This window comes from Zalophus californianus, chromosome 9 (genome assembly GCF_009762305.2).
Source record: "Zalophus californianus isolate mZalCal1 chromosome 9, mZalCal1.pri.v2, whole genome shotgun sequence".
Classification (NCBI taxonomy): Eukaryota; Metazoa; Chordata; class Mammalia; order Carnivora; family Otariidae; genus Zalophus; species Zalophus californianus.
In genome coordinates, this window is record NC_045603.1 from 95,620,546 (window position 1) to 95,640,243 (window position 19,698).

Sequence of the window (19,698 nt, forward strand, 5' to 3'; positions counted from 1 at the left end):
TCGGCAAAGAAGAGGTGAAACTCTCACTCTTTGCAGATGATATGATACTTTATGTGGAAAACCCAAAAGACTACACCCCAAAACTGCTAGAACTCATACAGGAATTCAGTAAAGTGGCAGGCTATAAAATCAATGCACAGAAATCAGTGCATTCCTATACACCAACAACAAGACAGAAGAAAGAAAATTAAGGAGTCAATCCCATTGACAATCACACCCAAAACCATAAGATATGTAGGAATAAATCTAACCAAAGAGGCAAAGAATCTTTACTCAGAAAACTATAAAATACTCATGAAAGAAATTGAGGAAGACACAAAGAAATGGAAAAACGTTTCATGCTCAGGGATTGGAAGAACAAACATTGTGAAGATGTCAATGCTACCTAGAGCATTCTACACATTCAGTGCAATCCCCATCAAAATACCATCCACTTTTTTCAAAGAAATGGAACAAATAATCCTAAAATTTGTATGGAACCAGAAGAGACCCCGAATAGCCAGAGGAATATTGAAAAAGAAAAGCAAAGCTGGTGGCATCTCAATTCCGGACTTCCAGCTCTATTATAAAGCTGTCATCACCAAGATAGTATGGTACTGGCACAAAAACAGACACATAGATCAGTGGAACAGAATCGAGAGCCCAGAAATGGACCCTCAACTCTATGGTCAACTAATCTTCGACAAAGCAGGAAAGAATGTCAATGGACAAAAGACAGTCTCTTCAACAAATGGTGTTGGGAAAATTGGACAGTCACATGCAGAAGAATGAAACTGGACCATTTCCTTACAGCACACACAAAAATAGACTAAAAATGGTTGAAAGACCGAAACGTGAGACAGGAGTCCATCAACATCCTAAAAGAGAACACAGGCAACAACATCTTCGACCTCAGCCACAGCAAATTCTTCCTAGAAACATCACCAAAGGCAAGGGAAGCAAGGGAAAAAATGAACTCCTGGGATTTCATCAAGATAAAAAGCTTTTGCACAGCAAAAGAAACAGTCCACAAAACCAAAAGACAACAGATAGAATGGGAGAAGATATTTGCAAATGACATATCAGATAAAGGGCTAGTATCCAAAATCTATAAAGAACTTATCAAACTCAACACGCAAAGAACAAATGATCCAATCAAGAAGTGGGCAGAAGACATGAACAAACATTTTTCCAAAGAAGACATCCAAATGGCCGACAGACACTTGAAAAAGTGCTCAGCATCGCTTGGCATCAGGGAAATCCAAATAAAAACCTCAGTGAGATACTACCTCACACCAGTCAGAATGGCTAAAATTAACAAGTCAGGAAAGGACAGAATTTGGTGGGGATCCGGAGAAAGGGGAACCCTCCTCCACTGTTGGTGGGAATGCAAGCTGGTGCAGCCACTCTGGTAAACACTATGGAGGTTCCTCATAAAGTTGAAAATAGAGCTACCATACGATCTAGTAATTGCACTACTTGGTATTTACCCCAAAGATATAAATGTAGAGATCCAAAGGGGTACATGCTCCCTGATGTTTATAGCTGCAATGTCCACAATAGCCAAACTGTGGAAGGGGCCAAGATGTCCATCGACAGATGAATGGATAAAGAAGAAGTGGTATATATATATATACAATGGAATATTATGTAGCCATCAAAATGAATGAGATCTTGCCATTCACAACGACGTGGATGGAACTGGAGGGTATTATGCTGAGCGAAATAAGTCAATTGGAGAAGGACATGTATCATATGACCTCACTGAGGAATTCTTAATCTCAGGAATCAAACTGAGGGCTGCTGGAGTGGTGGGTGGTGGGAGGGATGGGGTGGTTGTGTGATAGACACTGGGGAGGGTATGTGCTATGGTGAGTGCTGTGAATTGTGTTAAGACTGTTGAATCACAGACCTGTACCTCTGAAACAAATAATACATTATGTTTAAAAAAAAAAAAAAGGAAGAAGATAGCAGGAGGAGAAGAATGAAGTGGGGGATATCGGAGGGGGAGACGAACCATGAGAAACTATGGACTCTGAGAAACAAACTGAGGGTTCTAGGGGGAGGGGGGTGGGGGGCTGGGTTAGCCTGGTGATGGGTATTAAAGAGGGCACGTTCTGCATGAAGCACTGGGTGTTATATGCAAACAATGAATCATGGAACACTACATTAAAAACTAATGATGTAATGTATGGTGATTAACATAACATAATAATAAAAAAAACACTATTGTGGTATATTGTTTTATATACTGCTGAGTTCAATTTTCTAAACTTATTTTTAAAAATTATTCATTTATCTTCATGAATAAGACTGGCTCTTCTGGTTTTGATTACAGTGTTTTACTGACCAGATCTTTTTATCTTCTTTGAAAGAATTTGTAATTCCTTATTTCTTCCTTATATGTTTGGTAAATTGGAACATAAAATTATCTAGGCATGGAGTTTTGTTGGTTTGTTCTCATGTTTTATTTCTTTCCCAAAAGGACATATTTAGTTATGGATTCAATTTATTTAATAGTTATAAAACTATGCTATGTTTTAAACATTTCTTCTTGTTTCAATTTTGGAAAAGGTGTTTGGGATATGTCCATTTTACTTACATTGTCAAGTATGCTAACCTAAAATTATTCATAATACACTATTATGATTTTTCATGTCTGCCTTGACCCCTCCTACTTTTGGCAAATTCCTTTTAAGGGTCTCCATTTTCCTTTCCTAACATCTTGCCTCAGTAAAGACCAATCCAATCCATCAGAAATATTTTCATGCATTAGGGGTGTCTGGGTGACTCAGTCACTTAAGCTACCAACTCTTGGTTTTGGCTCAGGTCACGATCTCATGGGTCATGAGTTTGAGTCCCCATTAAGCTCCGGCAGAATCTGCCTGAAGAGTCTCTCCCTCCGCCCCTCCTCCACTCATGTATACTGTCTCTAAAATAAATAAATCTTTACAGAAATATTTTAATGCATTTAAACTTCACATTGATTAGGCAAAGGAATGGCAACAATTCCTGAATGTTTTCTACCTGCAGGTTTTTCTCTCAGTATATAAGTAAGTGCAAAGAGATCTACAGTTGTGATAAACAGTTCTGTCAAATTCATTGTGCATCTACCAAGATTCAAATACAAATGGATACATTTTATTTATTTTATTTTTTAAAATGTGGTTTCTTATGTTCTAAAGATTTATTTATTTATTTGAGAGAGTGTGAGCACAAGTTGGGGAAGGGACAGAGGGAAAGAATCCCCAGCACACTCCCCACTGACAGGGTCTGGGGGTTGATTTCAGGAACACAAGATCACAACCTCAGCCAAAATCAAGAATCCATCACTCAACTGACTGAGCCATCCAGGTGCCCCCAAATGGACACATTTTAGTCACTTAGTGGCTCAGGCCCTGGCCTGCCCCGCCCTGCCTCAAATTTCTATGTTACATTTGCCATTTCCACACTATTGTCTTTGAGAATATTCTCCCAAAATGTTCTCTACATGTAAGAAGTCTGGGACTAATTTCCGTAAAGTACTAAGATATGGTTATGAGAGTTCTTGTACATCTTTTACTTTCAAAAATAGTCAATTTTTTCAGAGTCCAAGTTTATGTATATGTGAACTCTGTTTTTAACCTTCACTGTTTCAAGTCAGGGAGAAGAAATATAACAGTTCATACTTTCCAAACCAACTCATTTCTGGTTTTTAGTAGATAGTCCACTGAAGAGGAAAATTAGAAAGTTCAAAGAGTAAATTCAGAGAGCAGAGAAGATTGGAACGTGTTTAGAACTGGAAATTCCCCCACTTACTCATGGTTACCTGCATTGACCCTTTACAGTAAGCAATTAGAAAGCACACACACATCTGCGATTTAAAAATAAATTTTATCAATTTGCATAATTTATACTAATTTGAGACAAAACATTAAAAACTGAAGTTTTGATTTCCAAGATTAAAAGCCATTCAGAAACCTAAATCACCCATTGAAAGAAAAAAGTTTCAGGAAAAAAATTATGAACACTTTGTCTCCGGAAACTGTCTTAGGTCGGAAGTTTGTGGTCCCTGTGAACATGAGCTACTAAAAGCATCCTGCTGAGCTGCTGTCTGATAAGGACTGTATATCCTGTCTTCTCCGCATCACTTTGCATCTAGCTCATATTACTTCATTTCCTTTCTACGACTTTGCCCCGGATTCTTCATATATGGTCAAAAGCTGCGCGGACTTCTGGTGTCCTGAGTGGTTTCTTCCAAATTTGTGCAGACACTAATTTCTCTAAGCCTCAGTTTTCTCAAATGAACTATGAAATGTTAATGATAATCTCTGCCCTGTGGATGTTCTTCAATTTTTTGATATGTATGAAATAAGACATACAACATCTCTGAAAGAATTGAAAGCTACATATGTATGTCTATATATATATATATAGAGAGAGAGAGAGAGAGAGAGAGAGAGAGAGAATTATGTGTATTTTACAAGGAGATTGAAAAAAAGTTTAGTTGCACTAGTTTTGTTTCTTTAGTTTTCTTCATGTGTTTCTTTGCTTCACAGAATTGAATCCATCAGGGCTGACCACACAGGAAACTTGCTTCCATATTTAGATGAATAAGGGGCAACTGAAAAACCTGACCCCAAAATCTCTCCCCCACTGCATCCTGATGCTCTACACTTTGCTTTGTCCTATTTACTCTAATTCCACATGTAGAGACACCCTTCTTTGATTTAAAAAGTACTGATTAGCAATATGAGCGTATAATTTATTGTATATAGTAAGACACTCTGGCAAGTGAAATGACATCAGGACAACAAGTGTCAACCAGAGCTGTGCTGGGCAAACCCTCTTCATTGTCCTTCCACTGCTTTACATGAATCTCAATTGATTGCTTTCTCATATCTACGGGAGATTTCTTACACTTAAAAAGAATAGGGAAGCACGGGGCGCCTGGGTGGCTCAGTTGGTTGAACGACTGCTTTCGGCTCGGGTCATGACCCTGGAGTCGCGGGATCGAGTCCCGCATCGGGCTCCCCGCTGAGCGGGGATTCTGCTTCTCCCTCTGACCCTCTTCCCCCTCGTGCTCTCTATCTCTCATTCTCTCTCTCTCAAATGAATAATAAGTCTTTAAAAAAAAAAGAATAGGGAAGCAGAGGAGGATTCATGGAAAAATATTAATTCTGCAGTGAAGTTCAGGTTATTGTAAAGGACTTGACTAGCAGGAGGTCCAGTGGATACCTAGAAGGCCTGCTGATGACATATGTTCTCAGGAATTGGGCTGGTTTTTATGTTAGTGGAGGCTGCCTACTCCCATCTATACAAGTGTTGATTTCAACAGAATACTTTGGCTCCTCCCATAAAAAGAAAAATGATTTCAGAAAAGGGTAACAGATTTTGATCAATGTTATGTTTACAGATTTATTTACTTTTTTAAAGATTTATTTATTTGAGAGAGAGAGAGTGAGAGAGAGAGAGAGCATGAGTGGGAGGGGCAGAGGGAGAGAGAGAATCTCAAGTGGACTCCAGACTGATCACGAAGCCCCACACGGGGCTTGATCTCAAAACCCTGTGATCATGACCTGAGCCAAAACCAAGAGTTGGACGCTTACTGACTGCACCACCCAGACACCTCCAGATATTTGTTTTCTTAAAATAAGATCTCATTATCATTTTTCTGTGCCCAATGGTCTGCATATATAATACATATTACATATTCAAAGTATATAATAGATGTCACATATATATGCATGTGTTTATAAATATAAATATATATAAATATGTACATATAATATTCATTCAGTTGATTATGGCTGAAGAAACGAGAAGACTTGAGCACACAGGCCAGTGTCTTAGTGTCATGGGCACTCTCAGAGGTGGACCTAGGAAACAGCAGCCTCCCCTGTCTGTATCCTAGACAGACAAGAGCCACATTAAATACATTACATCATCACAGCAAGAATGCTGTGACTTCTCAGTTTTATATCTTACATCAAATGCAAATCTTTCCCTTTTTATGACTTATGTCAAACTGATTCCTTTATACATCATTAAATGCCTAATATACACCAAACACCTTGGAACACTAATTTTCTAGTTTATAATTTTTTCTTCACAAAACTTTATAAGTTGGATGCTAATATTTTTAGTTCACAGATAACAAAGCCAAAGCTCAGTGGATCCGCACAGTTAACAACCACTTGAGCTAATATTCACATACATTCTATCATGTATCTACCCAGTAAATATTTATTGAACTCCTTCTATGTTCTTGACGCTTATTATATGCTAGAGATTCATTGTTGAATAAGTTGGCCATGCCCCTGCTCTTAAAGATGTTACTTTCTATAAGGGAAGTAATCATAATAATGATAATTTTTTTTTGAGAGAGAGATAAAGAGTGTGTGAGTGGGGAGGGACAGAGGGAGAAGGAGAGAATCTTAAACAGGCTCCCCACTGAGCACAGAGCCAGATGTGGGTTTGATCTCACAACCCTGAGACCATGACCTGAGCCAAAATCAAGAGTCAGATGCTTAACCTTATAACCAACTGAGCCACCCAGATGCCCCAATAATGATAATTTTTAAAACTATATAGATATGCATATATCTAATGAGCTACAAAATTTCAGATGAGGATATATTTAATGAGAGAGTGAAGTAATAAATTGTGGCCAATGGGAGGTAATTTGTACAGGGGATTAGGAAAGGTCTTACTGAGAGGGTGACATGTGAGGTAACATAAATAAGAAGAAAGTGTCAGCCATGGAAAATCTGAAAGCAGAGAAAACAAGAGCAAGAACACCCTCCATAAAATTAAAATAAGTTTAATTTTTCAAGGAACAGAAAGTCAGCATAGCAGACTTACAGGGAATAAGAAGGAAAATTGTGGGAAATGATTATTTGTCTGTAAAATCTATACTTTTTAGATAATGTTAATTAGCCTAACTGTACTGGAATATATAATTTCAAAAATAGTTGGTGTCCAACTAAGACAGTTATGTTTTTCACATGAATATGGGAGTCATCAGAGGGGAAAAGTCACATTAGTAAGTGGTTAAACCAGACTACAATTTCTAGGATAGTTCAATGAGCTATTGAAAACTGCTTGGCATATGGGAAACACACACGGCAAGGGTTATTAGTGTGCGTAAAGATATTTTCTTTCCCTCTCTTTATACCCCACAGACTTAGAAGAGTTCAAATACTGTTGCAGATTTAGAACTGCTATATTACCCTGTTACCGGACCCCCAGGACTGTTCTTGAGCCTTAATGTCATAGAAATGAACACTGAACGCAAGAGAAAGAAAGCCAGGCAGAGTTTATGAGAGATAGCTTGTATACAAGGGAATCAACAAGAAAGAGGAATGTTGCTCCCCAAAGGGGTAGTGTGCAAGGCTTATAAAGGCACTCTTCCAAAGGGCAAGGGGCTGGGAGTGGGGAAGCGTCCTTCGGTCCCACGGTCATTATCTTTGGTCGTTACTTTTCAGTGGACATGAGACAATTACAGGATGCCTTTCTCCATGGTCGACATCCTTCTAGGGCTCCTGGAACGTAGAAATACTTGTACAGCAGACTTTAAATTGTGACTCCTAATTTTGCCCAGATGACCATTAATCCCTAACAGCTGTTATCTCTCATTTGTTTGCTTTCCCAGGACGTATCTGTGTCTAAGAGTATGAAAACTTTTAACCTCAAACTTTTGCCTCAGACCTGTGGCCTTACAGGAATTAAGTCCCTCTTGCTTTCCTATACTCCCTCAATCCCATGCATTCTTCACATTATAGGGTATGTAATTAGTATCAGGATGTGGACATTAACTCAGATCTCCCAAGTTTAGAAAAATAAACTAAGTTGCTTTCACCCAAAGAAATTAGCAAAAGCATCAGCCGTTTCCCTTAAGTACCCAACTTGACCCTTCCGTCACTCATCTGCAATATTCAAGTGGGCATTCATCTACAATATCCACTGGCAATCTACAATCCCACACACCTCCTCGAATAACACGCTATAGTTTAGAACTTTTTATGTTTTTTATACATATTCTTTCATTAGTTCATATTTATTTATTCATGCATTCAACGAGTATTTACTGTTTGTACTGCCTACGTACCAGTTTCCAGTTACTATGTCAGTGGTTAGAGGCACAGAAGGGGCAAGCCAGAAAAAGTTCTTGCCCCCAAGCAGTTTACAATCTAGTAAAGAAAGTAGACAATAAACAGTGGTATAATATCAGATATCACCAAGTGATATAAAGAAAGATAAAGGTATATGGTGGCATAGAGCATGAGATTCTTTTTACATAAAGAAGGTAAGTGAAGACCTTCCTGGGCAGATCACAGTTGAATAGTTAATAAAATGAGTTGAAGGGAGACCAAGACTTGCAAGGAGGTGGAAGAAGAACCTTTTAGAGAAAATACAAAGATTCTGTAGTGGGGGTATGCTTGACATTTTTGTGGTATAACAGAGGTTACAGCAGGAGAGGACAGTGACTAATTGGGAAAATGGCCGGAGAGGTAGCCAGGAGTCAGATCATGGACCTTCTCAACTATAAGAAGGTCTTTGGATTTTATGGCAATTTTGATAAGAAGACTTTGAGGGTAGGGTGGGGGATGAACATCTCACCAAAGTGATTTGACTTAATTGTAAAACAACCTTGCTGTTATGTGGAAAACATAGTAGGAAATTGACTGAAAAAATGGAGTGGAAGCAGACAGCCCTTAAGACCAACATACACCTCTTCATGTCTTACTTTAACAAATAAATACGTTGGCTCAACAAAGCTATGGTAGATGATAATGCCGAACCTACCTAGGCATAATACCTCCACAAATGTTTTATTCTGAAAACACATAGTCTTTAAAGAGGTGATATTAATGATAAAAATTAGGGCAGAAAGATTGGTAACCAGAGTGGTATTTTGATCCCCTCCTTAAATCACCATACACAGACATTCTGCCTTCATAGCTCACTGGGATGGTATTGATACCATGGTAATATATTTTTTATAATAATCATACTCCAAATGTCTGACACCTCAGAGATACAGGAAAATAATCTAAAATAGGGGAAATTTAGAGAAGAATAAGGTATTAGGAGAAATTAGGGCAATCTATATGAAAGTAAAATATGACCAAAAAATTAACAGGAGATAAATGAGACAGATAATTTAAGATAAACAATTTTAGAACATAGAAAGGAAGTTCCGGACCACAAGGTTTCTATTTCCTTAAAGCAAGTACGTACTAAATGATACCTTACAAGAACTAGTCCCCAGGAAGAAGTGAACGATACCCTTCTGACAGCCAATTTATCGCTTCCTAAGTAAAATTCTTCCAGAGTGGAGAGAGATCCATAAGGACAGAGGTCTTAAGATTCTTATTTAACAATAAACCCTCTAGCCCCAAAACAGGTCAGGTTCAAAGTGCATGCTCAATAAATATTAGTTGTTTATTAAATAAATGAATGAGGTTCCAAGGGAAATATTGCTCTCCAAATTATTTCCACCTCAAAGTTAGGAATCCTTAACTTTTCATTCTTTACTTAAACAGGCTGTCTCCTAAGTTATTTGTGTTTTTCACAAATTTAAAGAAGGATGTCTCAGATTCTGGGAAAATCCCGCTTGTCTCTTCATGCTACACCTACAGTTGTGAGAAAGCACATTTCAGACAACAGGGAAAACCCGCAGCTCACCACAATAACACATTGTAAATTGTCTGGGCTGTTGGAGCATAAATTAAAGAGAACTGATGAAACTGAGTGGTTAGGAGGCAGGAGAAAGGGGGTGGAGACAATACAACCGAATATAAACGCTGAGATACCTCACAGACTCAGAGACTGAACAAGAGCTTTGGCAAAGACTTTTGCTATAGATTGGCTTGACCTGGGATTAACCGGGGAATCTTGACTAGAACAAAGATGAATTCTGAAGATTGTTCCATAACAGAGAACAGCTCCTTGCGTCCAGAGGGTGGACAACAAAGTAAGTCAGACCTCTGTTATATACTGGTAACAAAACTCTCTCTCTCACACACATCTACCATGTATCATCTCTCTCTTTCTCTCTCTCTCTCTCTCACACACACATCTATCTATCATCTATCTTCTATCTCTCTATCCTCTGATATTAGCAGTATTTTAAAAAATGAGCCTTTGTCTTAGAAACACTCGATTACATTTTACTTCAGTCCAGGTAAAGGAGAAAATGAGAACAAGTAAATATTTCTCTATCCATGAGAAGACAGGATACCTGAGACTTGAGAGGAAACCACAAAGGTGGATTTCTGAAGATAGTTGAGATCTGTTTTTTGTTTCAGTTTATATCATATCAATTCTTCAGATTTAATTAGAAAATTCCCTGCACTGGCCCAGTGCATTCACCACCGTTTTTCCATATCCATCTGTACCTGCTTCGGGATGCATTGCCTCTCTTTATAGCAATTCTGTTTTCCCCATAACCAATTGCATTCCTTATTGTCTTCACCTTGTGTCTTTCTTTGTATGCTTTCTGTTTGCTTCAGCTTGTGTTCTCATGACAGCATCTTCCAGTTGCTGGGAATGAAGGTTTCCAATCTTTGAAAGAATAGCTGTATCTGAACATATCTGAACATTTACCAGGCCTGGAGGTAATTTCTTAGGAGAATGTCATGAAAAATTCTTGAAAATATGAACTTCTACTTCTGTACTCTTCATGGAACTCTTCATTTCATCATTCTGACTCCCCCTTTCAATCACAGGCTTCAAATTCTACATGAATCATACGTGGTTCTTCCTTTCTTTTGTTTTTCATCAAAATACATCAAAATATGGCCATCTTAGCTATTTACCTTTTCCTCTCTTCTATTCATCTATTCTGTCCACAGACCTATTCTATTTCCTATTATTAGGATGCTCCCATTGTTTTTCCTATAATGTGTTTCTGTGAGGTTTTCTTGATTTTTTCCATATATCCCTCTTCCTCTGTAATTAATGAGGTGCTCCAAACACTAGCATGTGGGAGGGACAGTTTACTTATAAACAAAGTAATCCAGTAATAAAGGGGTGTGTTATGAGCAGCAGAGCTGAACAATCTGGAGGAAGGGATTGTTTTCTGAGTGTGTGTCTATTAGACTGGTTTACCTTAAAAAGGCATCAGTCACTTCTGATAAACCCATCTTTCACCTAAGAACACAAAATCAAGGGTAGATAACAAGTGCATGCCACACAGATTTCTGGTGGCTAGGTAACCGTACTTTTATGGTCCAGTTGAGCTGCTGAAAAGAAGAAATGTATATAATAATAAAACTACTCAATACATAGAAAGCATAGTTGAAAGAAGAAGGACCTAATTCAGGAATCCTCACCTTTTTCTGAGTTCATCCAATTTTCTGTTGAATGTTTAGTTTATGCTGCCCTTGCGGTTGCTTTATTAGTATGAACAATCCTCGGGCATCACCTTTGGATGTCTCAGTATATAATTGTTGATTTATTTTCAGTTTCTTCATTAATGAACAAGGCCCATAATCAGAGCGGAAGTATGCTGTTGGGGGAGTGTTTTGTCACCTAGGTGATAAATCAAACTGTGAGTAACAATAGCCCTCACGAATGGAAAACAAATGTACAGTCTGAGAATTATCTCCACAGCTTGCCCATTGGATAAGCCAATAGACTGAGCTAGGCTCTGAGTCCATGAGCCATCTGGACAAGTTAGTGTTTGCTAAGGAACCAGAACTGTTGCTTCATTGAGTCTAAGCGGCATGATCGACTCTCACATGGGAAGAAGTGAAACTAGACAGACAGCTCTGAACTTAACACCCTACCTATCAAAGGCTGCTTCTGGTGATCTACTGGTGAAAAAAAGGAAGATTTGCTTTGAGAAGCTGTGAGAAATAGAACTAGATAGGAGCTCAGTAAAGGCTTCTCTTGCAAAATCTGAATGCAGACCTCCGCTGGGAAAAACAATCCCCAGCAGCAAAAGCTGATGTTGGCAACCAGTAAACAATGAAAGAAAGCGTATGTCTTTGCTCAGTCTGACTTTAGAGAAATGTGTCAAGGAATAGAAATAAAAAATTTCAAGATATGTTCTCTGTTAACATCCTTTGAATTATGAAAGCCATACACATTGAAAAACAGGATATGTTTGCATTTGAGGCTATTTTGCTTGGTAAACTCTAATATCATGCAAGTGGCCATTTTACATTTCAGGTTTTGAGAACACATTAGGGAAATACAGATTTCTTGTGAGGCCAGATTTTTAAAATCTCAAGAGCTCATCCTAGCAAAAATCAAATTCAAACTCTGGATGCAAAATCCCCTTCTCTTCTTCCTCAATTATTTACTTATATTCTAAGATAGATATTCTTCTAGTTTTTTTTAAACTAAGAATCATCATTCACATCATATTCATATTCCACAAAAATATTTCTTACTGATGAAATCAAATTTTTACTTGGTTTCAGCACTATATGGAAGGTAAATGAAATAATCAACTTCCACCTAACATTTGTTAATATTGTTATGTTTCTTCTATTAATTTAACTTCTCTTGAAAAATTCAAATATTTGACTCTTCATCTACATATCACTTTTGACTGAGGTATAATTTACATACAATGGATGCACACATCATAAGTATGCAGTTTAATGAATTAAAACAAAAACTCCAATCAACATTTGAAATTTTCTATCACCCTAGAAAGTTCCCCTGTGTTTCTTTCTGGTTGAATTACTTTTCCTACACACATAAAAGCAATCACTTTTCTGATTTCTATCACCAGAGTTTAGTTCAACTATTCTTTTATTTTTAAGTATAGTTAACATGTATTATTATGTTATTTTCTGGTGTACAGAAAATGTAATGCTACATCCTTTTATGTTATGCTATGCTCACCATAAGTGTAGCTACCATCTGTCACCATACAATGCTACTACAGTATCATTGACCATAATCCTTATGCTGTGCATTTCATCCCCATGACTTATTCATTCCATAAGTGGAAGCCTGTATCATCCATCGCCCTTCACCCATCTTGTCTTACCCATTCCTCCATCCGCCTCCCCTCTAGCAACCATCATTTTGTTTTCTGTATTTATAAGTCTGATTCTGTTTATTGTTTGTTCCTTCATTTGTTTTGTTTTTAAATTCCACACGTGAGGGAAATCATATGGCACCTGTCTTTCTCAGTCTGACTTATTTCACTTATAGTTCAGCAATTCTCGAATGTCATACAAATGGAAATATACAGTATATAGTTATAACTGCATTTTCTTTACTCAACATTTTTTTGAGATTCACGCATTTTGTTGCATTTATCAGGGTTTTTTTTTAATTGCTGAATAGTATTCAGATATACCATAATTTGTTCATCCATATTCTTATTAATGGATATGTGGGTTATTTCTAAGACTTGGCTCTTAAGAATAAAGCTGCTAGGAACATTCTTGTTTTGTACAAGTTAGATTGCTGGATCATAGGGTGGGTGTATATTTAATTGTATAGAGAAAGAGTTTTCCAAATTAGTTTTCCATTTTACTCTCCCATGAGTAATATATGAAAATTTCAATTGCTTCACATCTGTACCAACTTCACCAAAAAGTACCATCAATCTTTTTTTTTTAAACTTTCAGTCACGCTAGTTGTAGCTATTTATATATCAATTCAGTATTTTTTATTCATTATCCACACCTATTGCATTTATGTCATCTCTCTTAAACAGTGACTACAGAAAGGTAAAGGCATTGTGCTTAGGATGTCCCTTTTATATATCTTCTAGGATAATCAGAGATGTAATAAATGTTCTTGTGATTCAAACAGTAAAATTATGATATACTTAGAATTTTTGTAGCTACTAAGTGCATAGATTGGGGAGATATTTTATGATCTCATTATTATTCCTGAATTGTTTCACTATCCTAATTCACTCAAAATTGGGGGGAAGTTAGCTTATAAATTTCATAGAACAAGGTAAGGAAGAATTAAAATGTAAATGCCTCAGGAGAATATCGAATGTCCCTTTCTTGCTTCTACAGTCTGCCTGAATTCATCATCAACTTTCTCTCTTCAGGTAATGCCGCCAGCCCTCGTTTTGCAATGCAGCATGAAGGGTCCCTTCAAGTTCCTATCCCATGTGCTGTCGTGAATGTGGTCCTCATCACTGTTTTAATCATAGCTCTCATCGCTATATCAGGTGGGTCAGTACTTCATGAATTCATTGAGTCTCTGCTGTTAGCGTTTATGTCCAGCTGAAATCAACAGGGATTACTTGGTCTAATTAATGAGAAATTCTGATTAATTTAGAATTATCCCAATTATTATATGTGGCTGATTTCTTAAAGAATACTAAATATAATTCCATATTCCTTAGATGATCAATACAGTGCTTTCTGAGTTTTCTAGAGCTTCTTTACAAGTATTAAAAGTGTCTATGTTTTATACATTATTGTGGGAGAAAATTACACTTGAGCATATTTTAAAATCCAAAATGAAAGGGACTGATTTAGATTCTAAATAAACAGACATTTAGTTAGAAAAAAAAATGTGGGCTTCACATTCACCCTTGATAGAAAAAAATAGTATCGAAGCCATAGATTAATCAGGTATTGATCAGTCTTCTGTCTCTTATCTCCAAGGCCACAGAAGGGTGGTTATGGATAATTTAAAATATATCTAGAATCTCCCAAAGAGTCAACTGTGTTATGGTATTCAAAACATATAGCAATACCAAGATACATTTGTGCCTTTACAAACATGAAATTTTACAACTTTCTGAAACATCCTCAGTCAGGGATCTTTCTGTATTCTGAATTACTTCCCTGTAAATGTTTCTGTCCTTCAACTCCCAATACAGTGTTATATTGACTGCATTGTAATTTATAATGCCCTGTCCCCTTTCTAGTCCAAAGGCTACTTGCAAGATTTTTCTATTTTCCTACCCCTTTCTGAGATTATGGCTCGAAAGACACCCTCTTATTTCTTATATGCTGACAATAATGATTAGGCACAAGAAGAGATTATATAAGGTTGTCACCTAGCACTGCTCAGCACCTCCTGAACTGATTTTGCATACTGTGGGTATTTACTTTCTTTTGTTACTAAAACAAACCACTTTCCTGTTCACAGTGGGCCAATACAATTGTCCAGGCCAATATATGTCCCCATTGCCATCAAATAGCCATGTTTCTTCATGCTCCGATGATTGGATTGGATACCAGAAGAAATGTTATTTTATTTCCACTGAAAAGAGGGGTTGGACGCCGGCCCAAAACTTTTGCTATGAACAGGGTGCTACTCTTGCGTTCATTGATTCTGAAAAGGACATGGTAAGATAGTATTCAAGAACAATTTCATAAAATATTGCTATTTTTTAACATAGATAATCTGTGATTCCTTTCTGTCTCCTGCTAAGTGACGACATTGTGCCTCTCTCCCTTGTGGGAAAATTTAGTCACAGAAAAGCCATATGATCAGTCTGAGGTCCCAATCAGGGTTCAGTTTAATCTTGTAAATTTGCTTTGATTACTTAACATCAAAGCCCAAAAATACAAATGAGCTTGTCCTAAATAGAGCTAATAACTGATCGGCTTAGCTATCATGCCTTGAATTGCAGCTTCTGAAAAATAGAATTAATTATGTACTTACCCAGAGGGGTTGTTTAACACACACATCCTTTGTACTTTCTTCAAGAGCTTTTTAAAACAATATGTGGGTATAACTAATCATTGGATTGGGCTGAAAACTGAAGATGGTCAGACATGGAAATGGTCAGATGGCAAAGAATTTAACAACTGGTAAGTTTCAAGATGTCTCTTTATCCTCCCCAGAATGGCAGCTCAGGGAAGCCATTTTCCTTTCAAAGCACTGTTGTATATGATGGTTGTGCCCTTTAGGAGCAGAGCTTTATCAGTCTGTTTTGTATGCACTCTTTCAAATTCTTTAAAGAAGGGTTAATATTGCCATTTTTTCTTTTTATCTACTTGGAAGTCATAAATAAATGTTTCTAGTAATTTTATCTCAGCAAATTTTAGTGTGAGTAATAGACTCAGACATATTCCAGACATAATTACGATGATGCAAAAAGAAAAATCCAACATTGCCAATCTAATATATATTTTTTCCTGATAAGCTGAGTTTTTAGAAAATAATCCCCTTTTACTCTTTCCCAGTTGTCATCCCCACAAGGATAAAACACAGTATTTCTAATAGCAAATTAGAGGCTTCTATGAACCTGACAGAAAACTTGCCCCAGAATGGAAGATGTTGACTTTATTACCTGTAGTTGATGTACATTTTGAAGTTTGAAGGACATTTTATATAGTTAGTATTAACCTTTGCCATCTGAAAACTCAGAACTGAATAAATTTCTAGCCTTCTAAATAGCCTTTTTTAAAGATTTATTTATTTATTTATTTATTTATTTATTTATTTATTTGACAGAGAGAGACACAGTGAGAGAGGGAACACAAGCAGGGGGAGCGGGAGGGGGAAGCAGGCTTCCCGCTGAGCAGGGAGCCCGATGTGGGGCTCGATCCCAGGACCCTGGGATCATGACCTGAGTCGAAGGCAGACGCTTAATGACTGAGCCACCCAGGCACCCTAGCTTTCTAAATAGTTTTATGATAATTACTGATAAGGAAAATAAATTTAAATTTCTAGATAAGGCATTTTTAATATGTGTCCTATGGTACTTTACACACAGATTGGCTTCAGGGACCATCCACCCTCTAAAATTGTATGCCTGATTGTTGAATGTGTATACTTTCTGGGAATTATTTCTCCAGGAGTTTAACTGAGAAACACCAAGAGTCACTCCTCTGGTGGCATGCCAACCAGATAAATGGAACACTTTGCTCTTACCTTTTTATCTTCCTTCCACAGACCCTTTCTTGCAATTCTTGTCTACTGTCTCTACAGATTGGTTTATGGTCACTTGACCAGATGACTTGCTTCATGAACTCCTATCAAACAAACAAACAAATCTGAGGCTACCCTCGCAAAGTTCATTTTCATGTAACTGAATGAAAATAATGAATTCAAAATCATTCTAAGTTTCTTTATTGTTCAACAGGTTCAGCCTCCCAGGATCTGAGAACTGTGCATTTCTGAATAGTACAGGGGTCAGCAGCACAGCATGTGGAAAGAATTTATATTCGATATGTAGCAAACCCGCTAAATAATGAGGAAACATATTTGCTTTTAGACTATTATAACATGGAACTCAAGGAAATTTGTGTTGATCGATGCTGCTCTATGGTCAGAAATTTTCCACAAAGACTTTCTGAAAAAACTTTGTCTTATTTTGGAAACCTTCTTCCAAACAAGACTATGGGAAAAAAGGAAGAGAAATTCCAGGAATATCTGTATTGTGGAACACTCTTGCCATGAGCTGAAAAAGTCACAGGTTGACTGATCGTTACATCCAAGAATGAGAAGAACGACTTTAAACCTTATGGATGCACTTTATATATTTTAGAATTAAAAATAATAAAATAACTAGGCTTAGAGTTATTATTTATTGTTGAATGACTACCAAAACTGAGTGTGCTTCATGTATTTGCACTATTTGAAAACGTTAGGTGAGGTATTAAAAACTGAATGTAAACAAGAAATTTTAACTGGTAGCATGGACATTTAGTCTAAATGCATTTTTTTTTAAGTCAGAGAACATGTATAAGTGGACAAATGCTTATGAAGCTAAGCTTTGTAATATTTCTCTCTTTTTAGAGAAGTTTGCCAGGTGACTTTGTCATTTTCCCACCAAAAGAGTGGGATGATCATGTATTTATATTGTTGTTGTTTTTACTTCTTCTGTGTAATTCATCTTTTTCAATGTTACATAATTCACTGTCTTAAGAATCTTACACGTAGCATTTTACAGAGATACGGACAAAAACAAATATGAGGAATATTTGTGAAACAGATGAAGTATTGGAAAATGTGCAATATGTGATGTGGCAAATTCCTATCAAGAGAACTTCTGTATTGTTCAAACTTGGAATAATAATAGTCTTATCTGACTATACGTGTGTACCTTTCCTAATCAATTCTATCATGTGCAATGCTTCTTATGAAGTGTTTTCTGAGTGCAATAGTGTTTCTTTGTTTGTCTTTTGTATTCAGTGCCCTTATAAGCTGATTTTATGTATGTTAAAATAAAAGTAGAATCGACAAAATGGTTTCTAAGAAGTGTTCATTTCTTGAAATACACTCAAAATTTTATGTCATACTAGAAATCAGAAAACAGAATACTATAACATTTTTTAAACTTATCTATAGTAAAAACTTAGCTTTATAAATTTGTACTTTTTGAATTGTTTTCATATATATTTCCAAAAGAGCTACAGTTATTTTTCTGTACAGCAGATCCTCAGTAAATATTCTAATTGACTTGGGAGGAATATATGTCACTTAAGGTTTTTTCGACTCTATTTTCTTCCTTTCTGTTATTATTCATCACCCTCATACTAAAGAGGCATAGGAAATTAGGAGACCCCTAGAGTCATCTTGGGAGGACCTGTGATTTGTAGCTCATCTTCTCTCCAATAAAAGGATAACTGGTCCTCATAAATGATGCTCTGAAAGCATCTTGTTCAATTCTGAAGTTCTAGGCATATTTTAGTTATTTACACAAAGTAATCCATGAAGTAGAAACAAGGCACTACGCTAATCTCTATGAGATACTTCAGTCAGGAAAAATTCTGTTACCTTCAAAATTGTTTTGTGAATGTATTTCATAATATTCTTCTCTGAAAGCATTTCTGAATGCTATTGTGATATCTCTAAACTATTATCATGAGTACAGCATATTGAAAAGAAATGTGAATGGGGCGCCTGGGTGGCTCAGTTGATAAGCGTCTGCCTTCGGCTTGGGTCATGGTCCCAGGGTCCTGGGATGGAGCCCCACATCGGGCTCCCTGCTCGGCGGGGGGCCTGCTTCTCCCTCTCCCACTCCCCCTGCTTGTGTTCCTGCTTTTGCTGTCTCTTTCTGTCAAAAAAATAAATAAAATCTTAAAAAAAAAGAAAAAGAAAAGAAACGTGAATTCCAGACATTGCTTAGTGATAAAAAATATAGTTTCCTTCATCTCCATGTCCTTCAGTTCTCACAGCTGTAAAAGGAAACAAATGGCCTTCACCCTCTAATATCCCATCATTAGTAACAACAATATGCACCTGAGTCGTGTGAGAAAGCAATGTCTTGTGATTCGTGTGTTATGAAATGTATAAATGGGGGGCGCCTGGGTGGCTCAGTTAGTTAAGCGGCTGCCTTTGGCTCAGGTCATGATCCCGGGGTCCTGGGATCGAGGCCAACGTCGGGCTCCCTGCTCGGCAGAGAGCCTGCTTCTCCCTCTCCCTCTCCTTGCTGTTCTGCCTACTTGTGCTCTCTCTCTCTCTGTCAAATAAATAAATAAAATCTTTAAAAAAAAAAAAAGAAATGTGTAAATGGAAAGTGTTGCTAAAAGCCAGAGCACAGGAGAAATACTGCCTGTTTCATCTCTGCCACCTGCTAGTTGCCCAACTGTTTTAGTTAGCATTAGTTAGAAATTTCCCCCAAATTGGGTAGAAATTAAATTAGTTAATAACGTGAAAATGAGTTTAGAATAGTACCTGGCTCACAGTGGTGTATTAACTTCTAGTAATGATTGTTATAAATGGGAACATTATGTCATTAAATTTCCAGTATTGGCAAAAAGCAGCATTTCTACATAATATGTGTACGTCTACATAGCCTGTCTTTCTTTTTGGAGGGGTTATTTGTAAAACAATAAACAA

The 19,698-nt window shown here is 37.0% G+C and overlaps 1 protein-coding gene across 3 annotated transcripts; it reads left to right on the forward strand.

The window, feature by feature from the left end:
- The first annotated feature begins 9,783 nt into the window (after window positions 1-9,783).
- LOC113923134 (early activation antigen CD69) lies at window positions 9,784-18,101 on the forward strand. 3 transcript variants are annotated; one of them, XM_027595744.1, is made up of 7 exons: window positions 9,812-9,937; window positions 10,476-10,580; window positions 11,430-11,515; window positions 13,997-14,119; window positions 15,052-15,251; window positions 15,616-15,719; window positions 16,997-18,101. In XM_027595744.1, exons 4-7 carry the CDS (start codon window positions 14,023-14,025, stop codon window positions 17,103-17,105), a joined length of 510 nt encoding a protein of 169 aa, XP_027451545.1. In that variant the 5' UTR covers window positions 9,812-9,937; window positions 10,476-10,580; window positions 11,430-11,515; window positions 13,997-14,022; the 3' UTR covers window positions 17,106-18,101. The 3 variants fall into 3 exon arrangements, with proteins under 3 accessions (XP_027451543.1, XP_027451544.1, XP_027451545.1); XM_027595743.1 differs by lacking the exon at window positions 10,476-10,580 and having other exon boundaries at window positions 9,799-9,937; XM_027595742.1 differs by lacking the exons at window positions 10,476-10,580; window positions 11,430-11,515 and having other exon boundaries at window positions 9,784-9,937.
- The last annotated feature ends 1,597 nt before the right edge of the window (window positions 18,102-19,698 follow it).

Bases quoted from the DNA above. Each gene is read 5' to 3' on its own strand.
- LOC113923134 (XM_027595742.1), top strand. From the start codon at position 9,874: ATGAATTCTGAAGATTGTTCCATAACAGAGAACAGCTCCTTGCGTCCA. The intron at 9,938-13,996 runs GTAAGTCAGACC...TTCTCTCTTCAG, and splicing joins TCCAGAGGGTGGACAACAAA to GTAATGCCGCCAGCCCTCGT. The intron at 14,120-15,051 runs GTGGGTCAGTAC...TCCTGTTCACAG, and splicing joins AGCTCTCATCGCTATATCAG to TGGGCCAATACAATTGTCCA.